The 19,650-nt window shown below is 41.8% G+C and overlaps 1 protein-coding gene across 2 annotated transcripts in view; it reads left to right on the top strand.

The window, feature by feature from the left end:
- cdc123 (cell division cycle 123 homolog (S. cerevisiae)) overlaps positions 1–19,320 on the top strand; it is a 22,705-nt gene extending 3,385 nt beyond the window's left edge. Inside the window, exons 3-13 of one of the 2 annotated variants that reach the window (XM_020601376.1) lie at positions 291–354; positions 1,022–1,063; positions 1,256–1,351; positions 1,612–1,718; positions 2,146–2,197; positions 12,766–12,841; positions 13,187–13,309; positions 13,633–13,661; positions 13,762–13,866; positions 13,949–14,086; positions 18,534–19,320. In XM_020601376.1, coding sequence (XP_020457032.1) covers positions 291–354; positions 1,022–1,063; positions 1,256–1,351; positions 1,612–1,718; positions 2,146–2,197; positions 12,766–12,841; positions 13,187–13,309; positions 13,633–13,661; positions 13,762–13,866; positions 13,949–14,086; positions 18,534–18,611 — 910 coding nt within the window. In that variant the 3' untranslated portion in view covers positions 18,612–19,320. The remainder of the gene's footprint in view (positions 1–290; positions 355–1,021; positions 1,064–1,255; positions 1,352–1,611; positions 1,719–2,145; positions 2,198–12,765; positions 12,842–13,186; positions 13,310–13,632; positions 13,662–13,761; positions 13,867–13,948; positions 14,087–18,533) is intronic. The other variant, XM_020601377.1, reaches the window with a different exon arrangement.
- The last annotated feature ends 330 nt before the right edge of the window (positions 19,321–19,650 follow it).

Genomic DNA, 19,650 nt, shown 5'->3' with positions numbered 1-19,650 from the left:
TATATATATATTATATATGTGTGCGTGTGTGTGTGTGTGTGTGTATGTATATACTCTCTCTCTCTCTCTCTCTCTCTGTACATTGTACTTTTGTTGGAATGACCAGAGATGTGAAAGTGTGCAATATTAGCATTAGACAGCATATCATATCAGTACCATACATATCTTAGACTTTTCATATTTAATATATGCATATAATGATGCTTGTAGCTGTCTGGGGTTTTCAAATGTATGTGATTTTTGTGTGATTTGCAATGCTACTGTAAATTGACCTGTAGTTTTCCCTCCAGTGACCATAACACACAGCAGACACACACTAACAACAGCAACTCAGATGCTGAAGAAGACATTCAGGTAAGGCAATAGAAGCTATGTTTGTGTATCCACTGGAAGGCTTTGGTCAGTCTTTATCCTGTTTATATTTGTCCCATTTCTTTGAAAGAAAAGGGCTAATTGCTTCAGCAATTCACAATTTAAAAACACCTTTAAGCAAAAAGCATTGCATGTCCAACATCATTTATGAAGTCAGTCAATTATCTTTTGTTGTATTAAATATATAATACAATATGACTGATACAACTGGTTAAAATGTTGAAACCATGATTGTAAACGGAAGCCAAATCCAGATATTAACTTTAAATAAAACTTTTTTTTTGGCTAATATTGCCAAGTACATATCATCTTGTAAAGATAGACACCTTCCACTGAAACTAGGTGGAAACCCTAACATAAGACACATTTTTAAAATCAAGAGTTACTTTGCAATGTAACATGAATAAATAAATACATTTTAAAATGTATTGGTGTGTGGGAACTTGTGTTTTTTTTAGGCTTTTATTATAGGTGAGCATCATCATATTGCTTTCATTAATCATTTGTCTTGTTACTTAACTGATCTGTCTAGTGGACAAACATCCTCAGATCATAAACACAACAGTTCAGTTGAAAGTCAGCAATATAAATGTATTAAATCATGATTTTTGTCCTCTGGTCCTGTTTCTTATTGTCTTGCCTCCTTTAGTGGTCAGATGATGAGGCAACCGCCACTGTCACTGTGAGTTTGGTAAATGTTTCTCATCAAAATGTGCTGTTTGTATCCTTAGGGCCAAATAGACATGCTGAATTTATTTCCTTCCTGAAGTGTTCCTCCTTTCTCTTAGGTGTATTTTCTGTAATTAAAATACATGTGAATCACATCTCCCCCATGCTTGTGGTATCTATAAAATATAACAATCTGATATTTTTTGTGTATCAGGCTCCTGAGTTCCCGGAGTTCACCTCTAAAGTGCTGGAGGCCATAAACGCCCTGGGTGGGCATGTCTTTCCCAAACTCAACTGGAGCGCTCCACGGGTAAAACACTGCACATGTTTACTTCTCTCAGAACATAAAATTTTAGCAGCATGTGTGTCTACTGTACATACTTGATGTGTTTATTTGTAGCATAAGCAAATAATTTGTTGGCCAAAAGCTCTGTCCATTTCAGTACACTGAAGAATAAGAACTGCTTCCTGTACCTGTGCTAGCATTAAGGACTGAGGCATAGCATAAAAAGTGTGTGTGTGTGTGTGTGTGTGTGTGTGTGTGTGCGTGCGTGTGTGCCTCCCTTTCAGGACGCTAACTGGATTGCTCTGAACAGTTCCCTGCAGTGTCACAGTCTCAGTGATATATTTCTGCTCTTCAAAAGTTCCGACTTTATCACCCACGACCTCACGCAGCCGTAAGCTTTACTATCTGACAACATCAGCACACACACAAGAATACCTGGGTTTGTTTTGTATTTAGATGACAACCCTTATTAAAAGAACAGCACAGTTTGGTTTGCATAGGCTGATAAGAATCTGCAGTAAAACACAAGTGGTAACTGGGGTAATTGCTATGGTGCAGATTTATGTCTCAGACCTCAGTCTGCATGCCAAATATTTAATGCAACAAGTGATTTACTGCAGCACAAAGGCTTGAGAATGCTGTTTTTCTGTGTGAGTGGAGAGGCCGATGTGACATATGCATGTTGGTTGGACTTGTTTAAAACCTCTCCTTCAAGCTTTGGAGGAGAGGGGGAATACCCTGATTTTGGCCTTGTGATTCAGAGCACACATTATTATGTTTGTTTTCTGTTTGTAATCAGAATTTCTTTATTTATGCAGATTCCTTCAATGTACTGACCAGGACTCCCCAGATCCAGTTATAACCTATGAGGTATTTTTATCATTCATGATAAAATAAAAGACGAACTATACATATAATGGGTACGGAAAGTTTTGAGACCGTTTCAAGTTTTCCACATTTTATTATGTTTCATACTCATCTTTAAAATTGATTTTTTTTTTCTCTCATCAATCTACACACAATACTCCAAAATGATCAAATGAAAACAGGTTTTTGGAGTGTTTTGTAAATTTATTAAAAATAAAAGCTCTGGTGCATCCTACTCCTATCAATAGTCCTTGGAATGCTTCAGAGAGAGAGTATAAGGATACGGCATCTGCCAGTCTAGGTGTGAAGGGATTCATTTATGACAAGGGCTGATGTCACAATTTTTAGCACATTGGTTCTGTTGTTTTATGACCTGCAGCTGCAAGGTCCCCTAGATTTTCAAGACTTATTTTATTTTATAACATGCACCTGCATGCCATAAAAGTAGGCTTTCTTATGGAAACGGGGCAGATGGACAGGCTAGGGTTATTACATCAAAGAATATTTTATTACTATAAGGGGAAACCATGTGACTTTAGTGTACCCCCATGTGGGTTTGGCATTTAAACTGGCCCGCAACACAGATGGAATCTTTTACAGTTTCCTGTGTTTGGTTGAGACGAGAGCTTCAACCCATGACAGAGACTGGCACCTCATACACACAGCGGCCGGGTGTGCCTTTTCAGCCCTGTATGTGCAACAGTCTGCAATGCATGTACAAACTGAGCATGTAAACAGTACAGGTGTAATTACAAGAAGTAATTCCTGGTTATAAACTCCTGTCAGCTGTTTAGGAGTCTGATGGCAGTTGGAAAGAATATTTTTCAGTCTAGAGGCCCTGCATTTCACACATCCTGTACCTCCGGCCTTAAGGTAGAGGTGTGAACAGTCCATGCTGGAGGTGGGTGGGTGGGGTCCTTGAGGATGGAGGCAGCTCTCCTCCCTTTAAACGAAAGAAACCTCCAACAGACCCCATCTCTTGTTGGACAGCCTTCTACTTGGTCAGGTTGATGTGGCCGGTGACTGCTCATGAGAAATGTACAACTCCAGAGCCAGGCCTACTTGCAGAAATGTACGGGGAGAGAGAGAGAGGACACACTACGGGAGAAAGGAGACACAAAGTTAATGAGCTGTGATGGTGGCATATAGTAGATGCATAGAGAGAGAGAAGAGAAACAGCTCAGGAGTGAAGTGCTTGGTTGGGATGATAAGGCACTATGAGGTCTTTAAGATACAATGGAGCCTTGTTATTAAGGGCTTTGTATGTTGGGAGAAGGATTTTAAATTCTGTTCTGGATTTTAAATTCTATTCTGGATTTTACAGGGAGTCAGTGAAGAAAAGCTACTATGGGACAAATACGATCTTTCTTTCACTTCTAGAGACTTGGATTATGTGTGATTTAAAGGACATATCCTCATCAAAAATTACTCCAAGGTTCCTCACAGCAGTACTGGAGGCCAGAGCTCTGTCATCTGGAGTAGCTATATGGTTAGATAGTATATTTCTAAGGTTTTCGGTACAATAACTTCAGTTTTGTCAGAGTTTAGAAGTAAGAGATTACTGGCCCTCTAGGTCTTTGTGTCTTTTAGACATGCTCTAAGTTTGGCCAATTGATCTGATTCATCTGGGTTCATAAATATAACTGAGTATCATCTGCATAGTAATGAAAATTTATGCTGTGTTTCCTGAAAATACCGCCTAAAGGAAGCATATACAAAGTGAAGAGAATTGGACCTAGCACAAAACCCTGTGGAACGACATAACTAACTTTGGTCTGCACAAAAGAGTCACAGTTAACATAAAAATATTGTAAGCTTTTTGATAAATAAGATTTGAACTAATTTAGTTCAATTCCTTTAATCCTAATAACATGTTCAACTCTGTAATAAGATGCTATGATCAATGGTGTCAAAAGCAGCGCTGAGATCTAAGAAGACAAGTATGGAGACAAGTCCTTTATCTGAGGCTAGGAGAAGATCACTGGTGACTTTCACCAATGCAATTTCTGTACTATGATGGACTCTATAAAGATTGACTGAAAATCCTCAAACAAATCATTCTTGTGTAAGTGGTCACATAACTGCTTAGCAACAGCTTTTTCAAGGATTTTAGACATAAACTGGTGATTGGATATTGGTTTATACTTGGATAGAACACCTGGGTCATGAGTAGGCTTTTTGAGTAGAGGTTTAATTACAGCAGCCTTAAAAGCCTGTGGAACATAACCTGTTAATAGAGAAAGGTTCATCAGATCTAGTATGGATGTGTTGATTAGAGGCAAGACGTCGTTGAGCATCCTAGTTGAGATGGGGTCTAAGAGACATGTTGATTTAGATTAAGCAATTATTGAGGTCAACTCGGCGAGATCAATGGGAGGGAAGCAGTCAAAGTATAAATGAGGTCTTACAGATGATTCTAAAGCCACTGTAGTTGATGGCATGTCTTGAGAGTTGTGGGAATGATTTGATTAATTTTTTTCTCTAATAGTTGTGATTTTATTTGTAAAGACGCTCATGAAGTCATTAGGGCTGAGATTTAAGGGTATATTAAGTTCAACAGTGGTTAATATGCGGTTCTGGCACTCTGAAGTGCGTTTTTATGTTATTAAACTATCTTTCCAGGCTAGGAAAAGTTCTTCTGACTTGGTGCAGCACCACCTCCTTTCCAGTTTTTATGATGTCTGCTTTAGGGAGTGGAGCTGCAAGCTGTACCACGGGGCTAGCCTCCTCTGTTTCACTGCCTTCTGCAACAGTATCAAGTGTCATACGAGGGAGGGTGCAGCACTATCAACAAGATTATCAACTTGTGTGTGAGTAAAATTAAGGTGGCCGCTCTCCATTATGTTGGCACATGGTACTGAAGTAAATCTTCTTTTGGCTGTTCCCGTTAGGGGTCACCACAGCGAATCATCTGTTTCCACCTAACTTTATCCTCAGCATCCTCTACTCTCACCCCAGTTAACATCATGTCCTCTTTTAGCACATCCATATATCTCCTCTTTGGCCTTTCTCTTGACCTCTTGCCTGGCAGCTCCATCTCCAACTTCCTTCTGCCAATATAACCACTATCCCTCCTCTGCACATGTCCAAACCATCTCAATCTGGTCTCTCTGACCTTGTCCCCAAAACAGCCGACCTGAGCTGTCCCTCTGATGTGCTCATTCCTAATCCTGTCCATCCTGGTCACTTCTAAAGAGAACCTCAACATCCTCATCTCTGCTACCTCCATCTCTGCCTCTTGTCTTTTCCTCACTGCTACAGTCTCTAACCCATACAGCATAGCTGGTCTCATCACTGTCTTGTACACCTTTCCTTTGATTCTTGCTGTCACACAACACTCCTGACACCTTTCTCCACCCACTCCAACCTGCCTGCACTCACCTCTTCACCTCTTTCCTACACTCCCCGTCACACTGGACTGTTGACCCCAAATACATAAACTCCTGCACCTTCTTGACCTCAGCCCCCTGTAACCTCACTGTTCCACTTCCCTCCCTCTCGTTCATATACATGTATTCTGTCTTACCACAACTGACTTTCATTCCTCTTCTTTCCATTCCTCAGGCATCTTCTCACTCTCTAAAATCCTGTTGAACAAACTAGATAGAAACTCCACTGCTGTTTCTCCTAGACACTTCCACACCTCTACAGGCAAGTCATCTGGACCAACAGCCTTTCCACTCTTCATTCTCCTCAGAGCCTTCCTCACCTCATCCTTTCTAATCTTTGCTACTTCCTGCTCTACAATATTCACCTCTTCCCCCCTTCTTTCCCTCTCATTTTCCTCATTCATCACTTCCTCAAAATACTCACCTGGCATACAACTCATCATATGCTTTCTGTTTGGCCATTGCCACCTCCCTCTTCACTCTACGCTGAAATGTCTTGTAATCTTGTCTACTGTCCTCAGTCCTTTCTACGTCCCACTTCTTTTTAGCTAGCCTCTTCCTCTGAATGCTGTCCTGTACTTCCTCATTCCACCACCATGTTTCCTTGTCTTCTTTCCTCGTTCCAGATGACACACCTAGCACCTTCCTACCTGTCTACCTGATCACTTCTGCTGTAGTTTCCCAGTCATCTGGAAGTTCTTCCTGACCACCCAAAGCTTGTCTCAACTTCTGTCTGAATTCCTCACGACATTCTTTCTTTTGCAACTTCCACCACTTGGTCTTCTTTTCTGTCTTTCCTCGCCTCTTCTTCCTGACCACCAGAGTCATCCTACACACCACCATCCGATGTTGTCTGACTACACTTTCTCCTACCACCACTTTGCAGTCACTAATCTCTTTCAGATTACCTCGTCTACATAGAATGTAGTCTACCTGCGTACTCCTACCACCACTCTTATATGTAACTCTATGTTCCTCCCTCTTCTGGAAATAGGTGTTAACTACATGGTTTCATTTCTTCCTTAGTTGAACAATCTAGGCAAAACAAAGAGGTGTACCATCAGTACCAGGAGCTTGCTTGAGTAAATGTACTTAGTTATTTTCCAAAACTACTGTGTTGTTGGTGTGGACTGTAATATAAAAAGGTGTTTCTGTGAAAAATGACCTGGGAGAACTGGGAGATCCTTTGTCAGGAGCCTTACATATATAAGCTTTAGCTGTACTTTAGTATTTTGTCAGCATTGTACAGTAGCTGAATAAACCTTTGTGAAGTTAGGCCTACATTGCACTACCTGCAGTAATTTTTACAGTGCCTTGCGAAAGTATTCGGCCCCCTTGAACTTTGCGACCTTTTGCCACATTTCAGGCTTCAAACATAAAGATATAAAACTGTAATTTTTTGTGAAGAATCAACAACAAGTGGGACACAATCATGAAGTGGAACGAAATTTATTGGATATTTCAAACTTTTTTAACAAATAAAAAACTGAATAATTGGGCGTGCAAAATTATTCAGCCCCTTTACTTTCAGTGCAGCAAACTCTCTCCAGAAGTTCAGTGAGGATCTCTGAATGATCCAATGTTGACCTAAATGACTAATGATGATAAATAGAATCCACCTGTGTGTAATCAAGTCTCCGTATAAATGCACCTGCACTGTGATAGTCTCAGAGGTCTGTTTAAAGCGCAGAGAGCATCATGAAGAACAAGGAACACACCAGGCAGGTCCGAGATACTGTTGTGGAGAAGTTTAAAGCCGGATTTGGATACAAAAAGATTTCCCAAGCTTTAAACATCCCAAGGAGCACTGTGCAAGTGATAATATTGAAATGGAAGGAGTATCAGACCACTGCAAATCTACCAAGACCTGGCCGTCCCTCTAAACTTTCAGCTCATACAAGGAGAAGACTGATCAGAGATGCAGCCAAGAGGCCCATGATCACTCTGGATGAACTGCAGAGATCTACAGCTGAGGTGGGAGACTCTGTCCATAGGACAACAATCAGTCGTATACTGCACAAATCTGGCCTTTATGGAAGAGTGGCAAGAAGAAAGCCATTTCTTAAAGATATCCATAAAAAGTGTCGTTTAAAGTTTGCCACAAGCCACCTGGGAGACACACCAAACATGTGGAAGAAGGTGCTCTGGTCAGATGAAACCAAAATCGAACTTTTTGGCAACAATGCAAAACGTTATGTTTGGCGTAAAAGCAACACAGCTCATCACCCTGAACACACCATCCCCACTGTCAAACATGGTGGTGGCAGCATCCTGGTTTGGGCCTGCTTTTCTTCAGCAGGGACAGGGAAGATGGTTAAAATTGATGGGAAGATGGATGGAGCCAAATACAGGACCATTCTGGAAGGAAACCTGATGGAGTCTGCAAAAGACCTGAGACTGGGATGGAGATTTGTCTTCCAACAAGACAATGATCCAAAACATAAAGCAAAATCTACAATGGAATGGTTCACAAATAAACATATCCAGGTGTTAGAATGGCCAAGTCAAAGTCCAGACCTGAATCCAATCGAGAATCTGTGGAAAGAACTGAAAACTGCTGTTCACAAATGCTCTCCATCCAACCTCACTGAGCTCGAGCTGTTTTGCAAGGAGGCATGGGCAAAAATTTCAGTCTCTCGATGTGCAAAACTGATAGAGACATACCCCAAGTGACTTACAGCTGTAATCGCAGCAAAAGGTGGCGCTACCAAGTATTAACTTAAGGGGGCTGAATAATTTTGCACGCCCAATTTTTCAGTTTTTTTATTTGTTAAAAAAGTTTGAAATATCCAATAAATTTCGTTCCACTTCATGATTGTGTCCCACTTGTTGTTGATTCTTCACAAAAAATTACAGTTTTATATCTTTATGTTTGAAGCCTGAAATGTGGCAAAAGGTCGCAAAGTTCAAGGGGGCCGAATACTTTCGCAAGGCACTGTATGTAACTCTTATGTTCCTCCCTCTTCTGGAAATAGGTGTTAACTACAGCCATTTCCATCCTCTTAGCAAAGTCCACCACCATCTGTCCTTCTAGGTTCCTTCCCTTAACACCACACGTGCCCATCACCTTTGCTCCCCTCACCAACGTGCCCATTGAAGTCTGCCCCAATCACTACTCTCTCCCCTCTGGGAATACTCTCTATCACCTCATCTAACTCACTCCAGAATTTCTCCTTCTCTTCTAACTCACACCCTACTTGTGAAGCATAACCACTGACTACATTCAGCATTACCCCTTCAATTTCCAACTTCAAACTGATCACCCTGTCTGACACTCTTTTCACCTTTAAAACATTCCTCACGAGCTCCTCCTTCAGGATCACTCCTACCCCATTTCTCATCCTGTCCACACCATAATAAAACAGTTTGTATCCCCATTCAATGCTATGCGCTTTGCTACCCTTCCACCTGGTCTCCTGCACACACAGTATATCTCCCTTCCTACCCCCTATCATGTCCGCCAGCTCTCTACCTTTCCCTGTCATTGTCCCAACATTAAGAGTCCCTATTCTCAGACCTATACTCCTGCCTTTCCTCTTCTCTCTCTGTCTACGAGTCCTTCTGCCTTCTCTCCTTCTTTGACCAACAGTAGTCCAATTTCCCCCAGCACCCTGTAGGTCAACAGCACTGGTGGTGGTCATTGCTAACCCGGGCCTTGACCGATCCGGTATGGAATTCGCACTGATGATTCGCATGTTTAAATTTAGCATGTTTTTACGCTGGATGATGCCCTTCCTGACGCAACCCTCTCTATTTATCCGGGCTTGGGACCGGCACAGAAGTCACTGGCTTGTAACCCCTGTGGCTAGATTATGGTACTGAAGTAAACAATGATGGAATTATTTTCTTAAATTTGGCAACAGCATTGTCAGCTGTCTACTGTAGTACTTATTAAACTTACCCACTCTGATTATTTTCTCTGTACTAAGAAATAAATCAGACAAAGTCTAAGAATTCAGTTTGTGTCCTTCGAGCGATATGACGGTTGCTATGAATAGGAGTGGTGGATTCATTTAGACTGATGTATTCCTCCTGCTGTAACCAGGTTTCAGTAAGTCACCGTAAATTAATGTGATGTTCACTTATCAAATCATTCAGAGATTTAGATGAGAGAGATCTGATATATATAATAGTCCATATTTGATTGTCCTTTTACAGCGCATCCAGAAAGTATTCACAACGCTCAACTATTGCCACATGTTGTTATGTTACAGCCTTATTCCAAAATGGATTAAATTCATTATTGTCCTCAAAATTCTACAAACAATACCCCATAATGACAATGTGAAAAAAGTTTGTTTGAAATCTTTGCAAAATTTAAAAATAAAAAACAAAAAATCACGTGTATTCACAGCCTTTGCCATGACACACAAAATTGTTCTGTGGTGCCTCCTGTTTCAACTGATCATCCTTGAGATGTTTCTACAACTCTAATGGAGTCCACCTGTGGGGAATTCTGCTGATTGGCCATGTTTTGGAAAGGCATACACCTGTCTATATAAGGTCCCACATTTAACAGTGCATGTCAGAGCACAAACCAACAAGTCCGTGGAATTGTCTGTAGGTCTCTGAGACAGGATTGTATCAAGGCACAGATCTGGGGAAGGGTACAGAAAAATTTCTGCAGCATTGAAGGTCCCAATAGGCACAGTGGCCTTCATCATCTGTCAATGGAATATGTTTGGAACTACCAGGACTCTTCCTAGAGCGGGCCGCTCAGCCAAACTGAGCAATTGAGAAAGAAGGGTCGCTCTGAAAGAGGTCCAGCGTTTCTCTGTGGAGAGAGGAGAACCTTCCAGAAGAACAACCATCTCTGCAGCACTCCACCAATCAGGCCTGTATGGTAGAGTGGCCAGAGGGAAACCAGTCCTTAGTAAAAGGCACATGGCAGCCCACCTGGAGTTTGCCAAAAGGCACCTGAAGGACTCTCAGACCATGAGAAACAAAGCTCTCTGGTCTGATGATTCAAAAGATTGAACTCATGTCTGGAGCAAACCAGGCACTGCTCACCACCTGGCCAACACCATCCCTACAGTGAAGCATAGTGGTGGCAGCATCATGCTGTGGGGATGTTTTCTCTGACTGGGAGACTAGTCAGGATAAAGGGAATGATGGATGCAGAAAATATAGAACAATTCTGAATGAAAACCTTTTCCTGAATGTTCAGGATCTCAGGCTTGGGTGAAATTTTGATACCATTGATCACAGCATCTTATTACAGAGACTTGAACATGATATTGGGATTAAAGGAGCTGCACTAAGTTGGTTGAAATCTTATTTATTAGAAAGATTCCAGTTTGTTCATGTTAATGATGACTCTCCCGTGCAGACTGAAGTTAGTTATGTTGTTCCACAGGGTTTTGCGCTAGGTCCAATTCTCCACACTTTATACATGATCCCTTTAGGCAATACGCTCAGGAAATGCAGCATAAATTTCCAATGCTATGCAGATGGCACTCAGTTATATTTATTTATGAACCCAGATGTATCTGGTGATAGTCACTTTTGGCCACAGCGAATCGTCACACTGACGACTTGCATGTTGACAATTGGCACGTTTTATGCTGGATGCCCTTCCTGACGCAACCCTGATTCAAACCTGGGCCGCAGCGGCGAGAGCGCTGCGCCTTAACCACTGGTCTACCAGGGACGGCTGCTATGCAGATGATACTCAGTTATATTTATTTATGATCCCAGATGAATCAAATCAGTTGGTCAAACTTCAAGCATGTCTTTAAGACATAAATGCCTGGCTGACTTGTAATTTCTTACTTTCTAAACTCTGACAAAACTTAAGTTATTGTACTTGGGCCTGGAAATCTTAGAAAATGCTGTCTACTTACTGTACTGTTACTCTAGATGACATAGCTCTGGCCTCCAGCACTGCTGTGAGGAATCTTGGAGTAATTTTTGACCACGATATGTCCTTTAAATCACACACAAACCAAGTCTCTAGAACTGTCTTCTTTCACCTGCGCAATATTGCAAAAATCATAAACACCCTGTCTCAAAGTGATGCTGAAAAACTGGTCCAGGCATTTTTTACTTCCAGGCTGGACTACTGTAACTCTGTCTAAATAACTCCCTAAAAAGCCTCCAGTTAATCCAAAATGCTGCAGCCAGAGTACTGACAGGAACTAGCAAAAGAGATAATATTTCTTCTAGTTAGTTAGTTTCTCTCCACTGGCTCCCTGTAAAATCCAGAATAGAATTTAAAATCCTTCTCCTAACATACAAAGCCCTTAATGGCAAGGATCCATCTTAAAGACCTTATAGTGCCTTATCATCCTAACAGAGCACTTTCAGAGTGTAGGTCTACAGAAGGAGAATAGGAGGCAGAGCCTTCATCTATCTTGTCTCATGTGGAACCAGCTCCCAGTCTCAGTTCAGGAGTCAGATACCCTCTCTACCTTTAAGATTAGACTTAAGACTTTCCTTTTGATAAAGCTTATAGTTAGGGCTGGATCAGGTGACCCTGAGTGTTCCCTTAGTTATGCTGCTATGGGCCTGGGCTGGGCTGGTGGGGGCCCCCCATGGCGCTCTGAGTTTTCTTTTCTTTTCTCTCTCCTCTATCCACTCACTCCAGCCAGTCAAGGCAGAAGGCCAGCCACAGCCGGGATCTGTCTGAGGTTTCTTCCGTTGAAGGGAGCTTTTCCTGCCAGCTGTTGCCTAGTGCTTGCTCATTGGGGAGTTGTTGGGTTTTCCTCTATAATAATAATAGACCTTACTTTGTAAAGTGTTCTGAGATGACTTTTGTTGTGATTTGGCGCTATACAAATAAAATTGAAATTACTTTTTGCTGCCAAAGGTGCCTTAACCAGGTACAAAGTCAAGGGTCTTAGTTCTTATGCAAATGGTATATTTTAGTCTTTTGAAATGAATGCATTTTAAGATGAGTCTGAAACAACAAACTGTGAAAAACTGAAAAATTTCCATGCACACTGTACATCAGTAAACAGAGTCCCAAGGTGTTTAAATTAATTAATTGCATTCACCTGTATTTAATATTACTTTTTTTGCTCTGTCTTAGGACAATTTTGTGGACAACAGAATTGCCAGATTTTGTCAGATCTGACAAAGCAGTTGGTGTAATGATCACTGTGTGCATAAGTATTTACTAACACACACACACACACACAAACCCCTGTGGATTTTATCACTTGTGTCATCTTATGTCCTCAGCTGGTCCTAAGGAAGTGGAGTGAGCTGATTCCTGGTGGAGAGTTTCGCTGCTTCGTCAAAGAAAACAAACTGATTGGTAATAGCTCTCCGCTCACACTCAGTCATAAGTCGTCACTATTAGTAATTGTTGTTAACCAAAGACACTATTACATCTCTGCTACATTTTGTATCGCGGCATTTGATTTGGATGGACGATGAGGGAAATCTGGGTTGCTTTATACAAAACAGTAACAAGGCACTGTTCTTACCTAGCAAATGATAACCTCTATTTGTCTGAAATGAGAATTACTACTTTGAAAAAATAACTTTTAGCAGTGATATAATTATATTTAAATAGTATAGTTATGCATTACTCTAACATATGAACAATTCTAAAATTCAGGTTGAGCTCCTCTGATGGTGTATCTGTCTGATCTCTCAGCTATCTCCCAGAGAGACTACACTCAGTTTTACCAACACATTTTGATGCAGGATGGCCAGATCTGTCAGGCCATACAGGATTTCTTCAGCCAGCACATCCAGTACAACTTCCTGGATGAAGACTGTGAGCATCAACATCCTCTGTTTTCACATCTTCTGTCAACAGCTCCCAGACAGAAATGCTGTCTGTTTTAGTATTTAATATATATGTATGTATATGAATATACATATAGGTATATGAAATATTTATGGACAAAAATGGATTGTGTGAAATGCAGGGAAAGAATAATCAAATGTGTAAGGTCATTTTTCACATCATTTTGATTATCAGATTTTAATTTCCGGTAATATAATTTTTTTTAAAGCTTTTACCTTGGGAAATTAGCAGATAGTTATTTAAATGTGATTGCTTATGGAGTTGTTCACACTGTTGTGTCTGTGTTTCAGTTGTCTTTGATATCTACAGAGATAGCCAGGTAATTCACTACAGATTTTTTTTTTAATATGTTGACACTAAAGTAATACCACTTTCCAAGTTTCATTAACAAATGATGTGTGTTTGTTTGTGTTTTGCAGGGGAGGGTGTGGCTGATCGACTTGAACCCGTTTGGTGAGGTGACAGACTCGCTGCTATTCAGCTGGGAGGAGCTGACATCTGGTGGAGAAATCACCCAGCACCAGGTCAGCCATCACGTGTTCCATTCAAACTTTATTTTTTATTTGGTCTGTAATGAAGGCTCAAACCATCTCTGTCTGTGTGCAGGAAAGCCCGGCATTCCGCTACACCAAAAGCGAGGTGACAGTCCAGCCCAGTCCCTGTCTGAGCTACAGAATCCCACGGGACTTTGTGGACCTCTCCACCGGAGAAGACGCTTACAAACTGATTGACTTCCTTAAACTGGTAGGACGTTCAAGATTCAAGATTTTTATTTGCCATTTATGCATAAACAGACAGTCTAGGCATATAAGAATTCTTATACAGGGCTCTCCTGGAGTCGAGTAAAGAGTTTAAAGCCAAAAAAATGGACAACTAGTCTAAATATAAAAATACCCAAGAATACATAAGAATATACAACACAAAAAACAAGAATACCCATTAGATTGAGGTTAGCCATGCTTATAGTCAAATTTTCCTCATGAATGCACTTTCCAATCCTGTTTGCTAGTCATTCAGACTAAAAATAAAGGCAAGAATTAAAGGGCACATGTAATACAAACTTAACTTTTAGAGCATTTTTTTGACATTCACATGGGTCTCTGGTGTACGTAGACACACACAAAATACAAGAAAAGACCAGTCTTTGCCTGTTTTTGCTTTTTATGATTTGTAAAAACCCCTGCTAGAACATGCTGTTCAGATTTCTCTTTTTATGACATCATACGAAATGTGGCAGCAGTGCATTTGCACAGATTCTCCATTGAGTCGTATCCATTTTGATGCTCCAGGTCCACCATTATGATTTTCTCACTAGAACAGCAGACTAATAGCAACATGGCACAGCTCAGAGGAAGGCATGGATTCTGCTTAGTTGTTGGTTGCACAGAAGTCCCTATCTACTGAAGTTAGCCTGTTTAACATAGCCACATTAGTCACAATGTAATGCTGTACAGCTAACATGGCTAATAGTAGCTTGTATTACAGTCCAAACGACAGAAACAGGTTAAGTGTTTGGACTGTTAATATTTGATGAACAGTCAGAATGTACCAGAGAATTTGTGTGAAATTTTTTTGCCACATTTCTTGTGAGAAGTTTTTTGGGATCTAGCCACAGGGGTTGCAAGCCAGTGACTTCTGTGCCAGTCTCAAGCCGGGATAAATAGAGATGCTGTGTCAGGAAGGGCACCCAATGTAAAAAGGGCCAAATTTAAACATGCAAATCATCTGTGTGAATTCCATATCAGATTGGTTGAGGCCCGGGTTAACAATGACCGCCACCAGCGCTGTTGACCTACAGGGTGCTGGCGGAAATTGGACTACTGTTGGTCAAAGAAGGAGAGGAGGCAGAAGGGTTTGTAGACAGAGAGAGAAGAGGAAAGGCATGAGTATAGACCTGAGAATACTTGTTGGAATTAAATTTACTGCTTTGGGATTGTATGTGGTCGTGTGGGGGAAAATTCAGTGATCACTGGTTGGATTTACCGACCTTGGAGATACTTGAAAGGGAATGATGTATCCACTACTCAGTGGGACTCAATAAGTTTAAAAAAAAATCTTTTTTTAAAACGTGTTGCATGTCTATTAATGCATTATTTCCATAGAGAATTGTTGTTGTAAGGCTGGAGAAGTTACTGTTTACATTATGCCAGTTAAAATATGGGGTTTCTCAATTACCTGCTTTGTTTAGAATGTTATAAATCTCTTTATTTGTACATATACTGTTGGTTACGGCAGCACGGTGGCGCAGTGGTTAGCACCGTTGCCTCACAGCGAGAAGGTTACGGGTTGGGGCCCCACCCGGGACCTTTCTGTGTGGAGTTTGCATGTTCTCCCCGTGCTTGCGTGGGTTCTCTCCGGGTACTCCGGCTTCCTCCCACAGTCCAAAGACATGTAGCTTAGGTTGATTGGTGTCTCTAAATTGCCCATAGGAGTGCGTGTGCGCGTGTGTGGTTGTGTGTCTATGTGTTGGCCCTGCGATGGATTGGCGGCCTGTCCAGGGTGTACCTCGCCTTCGCCCGATTGCCAGCCTGGATTGGCTTCGCCCCCCCGTGACCCCGTTCAGGGACTAAGCAGTAGACAATGACTGACTGACTGTTGGTTACCTTTCTATGGAGGAGAAGTTCAAATTAATTAATGCCGTTGCAGTTCGTTGTGCTGTCCACTTTGGACACAACAGGAGGTGTGCGCGTTCCTCTCATTTTTTTGGAAGAGGCTATCTGTCCCCAGCTCCACGCTATCTGCCTGCCTTTGTCCCCAGCTCCACGCTATCTGCCTGCCTTTGTCCCCAGCTCCACGCTATCTGCCTGCCTTTGTCCCCAGCTCCACGCTATCTGCCTGCCTTTGTCCCCAGCTCCACGCTATCTGCCTGCCTTTGTCCCCAGCTCCACGCTATCTGCCTGCCTTTGTCCCCAGCTCCACGCTATCTGCCTGCCTTTGTCCCCAGCTCCACGCTATCTGCCTGCCTTTGTCCCCAGCTCCACGCTATCTGCCTGCCTTTGTCCCCAGCTCCACGCTATCTGCCTGCCTTTGTCCCCAGCTCCACGCTATCTGCCTGCCTTTGTCCCCAGCTCCACGCTATCTGCCTGCCTTTGTCCCCAGCTCCACGCTATCTGCCTGCCTTTGTCCCCAGCTCCACGCTATCTGCCTGCCTTTGTCCCCAGCTCCACGCTATCTGCCTGCCTTTGTCCCCAGCTCCACGCTATCTGCCTGCCTTTGTCCCCAGCTCCACGCTATCTGCCTGCCTTTGTCCCCAGCTCCACGCTATCTGCCTGCCTTTGTCCCCAGCTCCACGCTATCTGCCTGCCTTTGTCCCCAGCTCCACGCTATCTGCCTGCCTTTGTCCCCAGCTCCACGCTATCTGCCTGCCTTTGTCCCCAGCTCCACGCTATCTGCCTGCCTTTGTCCCCAGCTCCACGCTCCCTGCCTGCCTGCCTTCTTCCCCAGCTCCACGCTGCCTGCCTGCCTGCCTGCCTGCCTGCCACACTTCACCACTACCTCAGCCCCCTCTCTCCTCCTCCCAGTAACCTGTGCCTTATTTATTAAATAAACTCCTTTTATGTTCCACTCCATATTCATTCATTCATTCAATCATTTTCTACTGTTTAGTCCCTTGCGGGGTCACGGGGGGGGGCTGGAGCCAATCCCGGCCGGCAATCGGGCGAAGGCGGGGTACACCCTGGACAGGTCGCCAATCCATCGCAGGGCCCACTCCATATGTGTCTGCATATTGGCTCCATCCTTTACCTGCGCCCCTGTGACACATTGATTTGGACTTTATTGCTGGGGTTTTTGAATAAAAACAAGTGCAGAATTTAAGCTGATGGTTCTGTTAGGTTTTTCTTGTTGAAAAATATTCTGTTAAGAAAAATACTCTCTTTTTCCTATGATGTCTATACAAGGTAAAAAATCTTTACAATTTCCAGATGATTAGATGCACTATGTGATTTCCCAGGTGGAAACAGTACAGGATCAGACAAAGTCTCCGGAATCCCTTCAATAAATTTGACATTTATTTTGTCAGCCAAAACATGATAAAAAGGCTGGCATTCAGAATGCATCCAAACAGTATTGTTGTTACATAGCAGTGGTTATGGTGAACTTTATGGTAGAAATACAGCTAACTGTGGCTAAAGATGTTAGCAAAGCTAATGCTGAAGACTGGAGCTGTCCAGAAACACGTTTGGATAATTGGTAGGCGGCTCCTGTTCAGTGCTGTGGGAGGTGACCAATCAGAGCAGACTAAGCATTTAGGGAGGGGCCCCAGGAGCTAAAACAGAGCATCTGAAACGGGTGAAAAGAGGGCCTAGAGCGCCAGACACTATGAGAGAACTAATAACCATACCACCATTTAAAGGTTTTCTAGTAGAACCTTTAAATAGTAATATAAACCTGAAAATGAGCATTACACGTGCCCTTTAAGCTAAAACCATTGGGCAGACATCATATGCCTGGCATTTTATAAGGAAGTGCATTAGCACATAGTTTAGAGCTCAAGATTACACACAGTGTATGTTAGTGACTAACATTAAATGTAAACAAACAGAAGCTATGTTTATAAGTCCACAGGACATCTTTAATAGTACACTTTTTCATTTTCTGTAACCATGATTGTTTAATTGCTTATTTCATTTGTTTTAGCCACAATTTTCCCCTAACCTTAAAGCTATAATCCTTAAAAATGTAAATTTCCAAATCAATTTTTTTTATACAAATTATGGCTGCTTTTTACTCTGTTATAGCCATTAAATATATTTAGATTCATCAGTTACTTTTCTCTGTACTAGTTTCAGTTGTCAGGGAGGGACTCTTCCTTTACCATGCTTGATTGAAATGGGATTTATAGGAAATAATACATGCACAGTACATACTGGAGGAAATGTGGAAGACACTGCACATAATTTGTGTGTTGTGCATTAGTCACATAATCACGTAATCCTTAACTCCTGGTCATTTTAAAAGGAAAAGTTGTGTCTGTACAAGTAAAGCTACAAGTTTATACAGTAAAGAAGACACGTTGCTCATCTTCTCTGTTGTATTTGTGACAGAGTACCTTCCTGTAGTAAGTTGCCTGCCCAGTAGTGATAAATGTGTCATTTCAAAGTGAAACATGGCCAGAATTAGAATTAAATACAAAATAGAGATATGGGGAATATCTAAATGTTCACTCATCTGTCTTTTTTCCTTTCCATAGAGGAAAAGCCAACAGGAAGAGTCTGATGAAGAGGACGAGGATGACATGCCACAGAGACACGGTTCCTCAGAAACCTGAGGAATAGCTTTGAATAATGTTTTCTGCATGAAGTGACTTCTGACCTGTTTGAGCATTTTTTTTTTGGTTTGTTTTTAAGCTTGTTTTGTCTCACATTTTCTTGTTAGCAGTACATGTTGTACCTGAGACTTCTTAAATAATTCTCTCTTTACTCTAATGGAACATGTTGGTGGATCCTGTTGATGGCTCTCTGAAGACTGAATTTCTGTTGACTTCTTCTCTGCCTCCAACACTCCTGAGCACTGTCTTGCAGATCGTAATGGCTCAATGAAACCTGGGAGGTAGGCCTCTGCAGTCAGTTGCTTGGTTATTTCTCAGTTTTGGTTAAATCCTAAATTTGATGTGTTGACTAACACTGTACAGAATTCCAGTTTTTATACTTTAAAAAAGGGGTGTATATTCATTTCAGCCCAAATATTGTCTCTGGGTTTACCATGAATTAGTCCACATATCTTTCAAGGTACCTTTGGGTTTGTGTGTTATGAGGCTGTAACATATTGAGCACTGAAGTCATTCATCACAGAGTCACCTTTATCTCTCCAGCATCCCTACTGCTCCATTACCACCCTGCCAATTTCTTCTGAGCAGTAATGACACTGCCATTGCTCCAGGTCGCTCTGGGTGCTCTTTTACAAATCATGTTTTCCCATCATGCATTGCTGTAAACTGTTGGTCCAAAAACACCATTAAACTTCTTGTCATGTATTGACTCAGCTGTTAGTATGGTGGGTGCTGTAAAGTAACATAGAAATTGATTGTGCTTTTATGCAACAACTCTTATTAAGCTTGGAGCTAAATGGGCTGTGCGTGCATGGTTTGGGGCAGTTCATTTTTATTTTTTTCCTTAGCAGGATTGATAAAACTATTACAAGGAGATGGAAAGAGCTGGTGTGATGAAAGTTGCAGCTCCTTGGGTGAAACACTGTGAATGGGAAACCAAATCCAAGGCTCATATTGTGGGGAATGTTTAATGTAAATCATAACTATTAAAATACAGGGTACATCCCAAGCCTCTTCTATACATCCACATTTCCCTCAC

Source organism: Monopterus albus, unplaced genomic scaffold (assembly GCF_001952655.1).
Source record: "Monopterus albus unplaced genomic scaffold, M_albus_1.0 scaffold51.1, whole genome shotgun sequence".
In the NCBI taxonomy this organism is placed as follows: Eukaryota; Metazoa; Chordata; class Actinopteri; order Synbranchiformes; family Synbranchidae; genus Monopterus; species Monopterus albus.
This window is presented reverse-complemented; position numbering and strand designations above follow the sequence as displayed.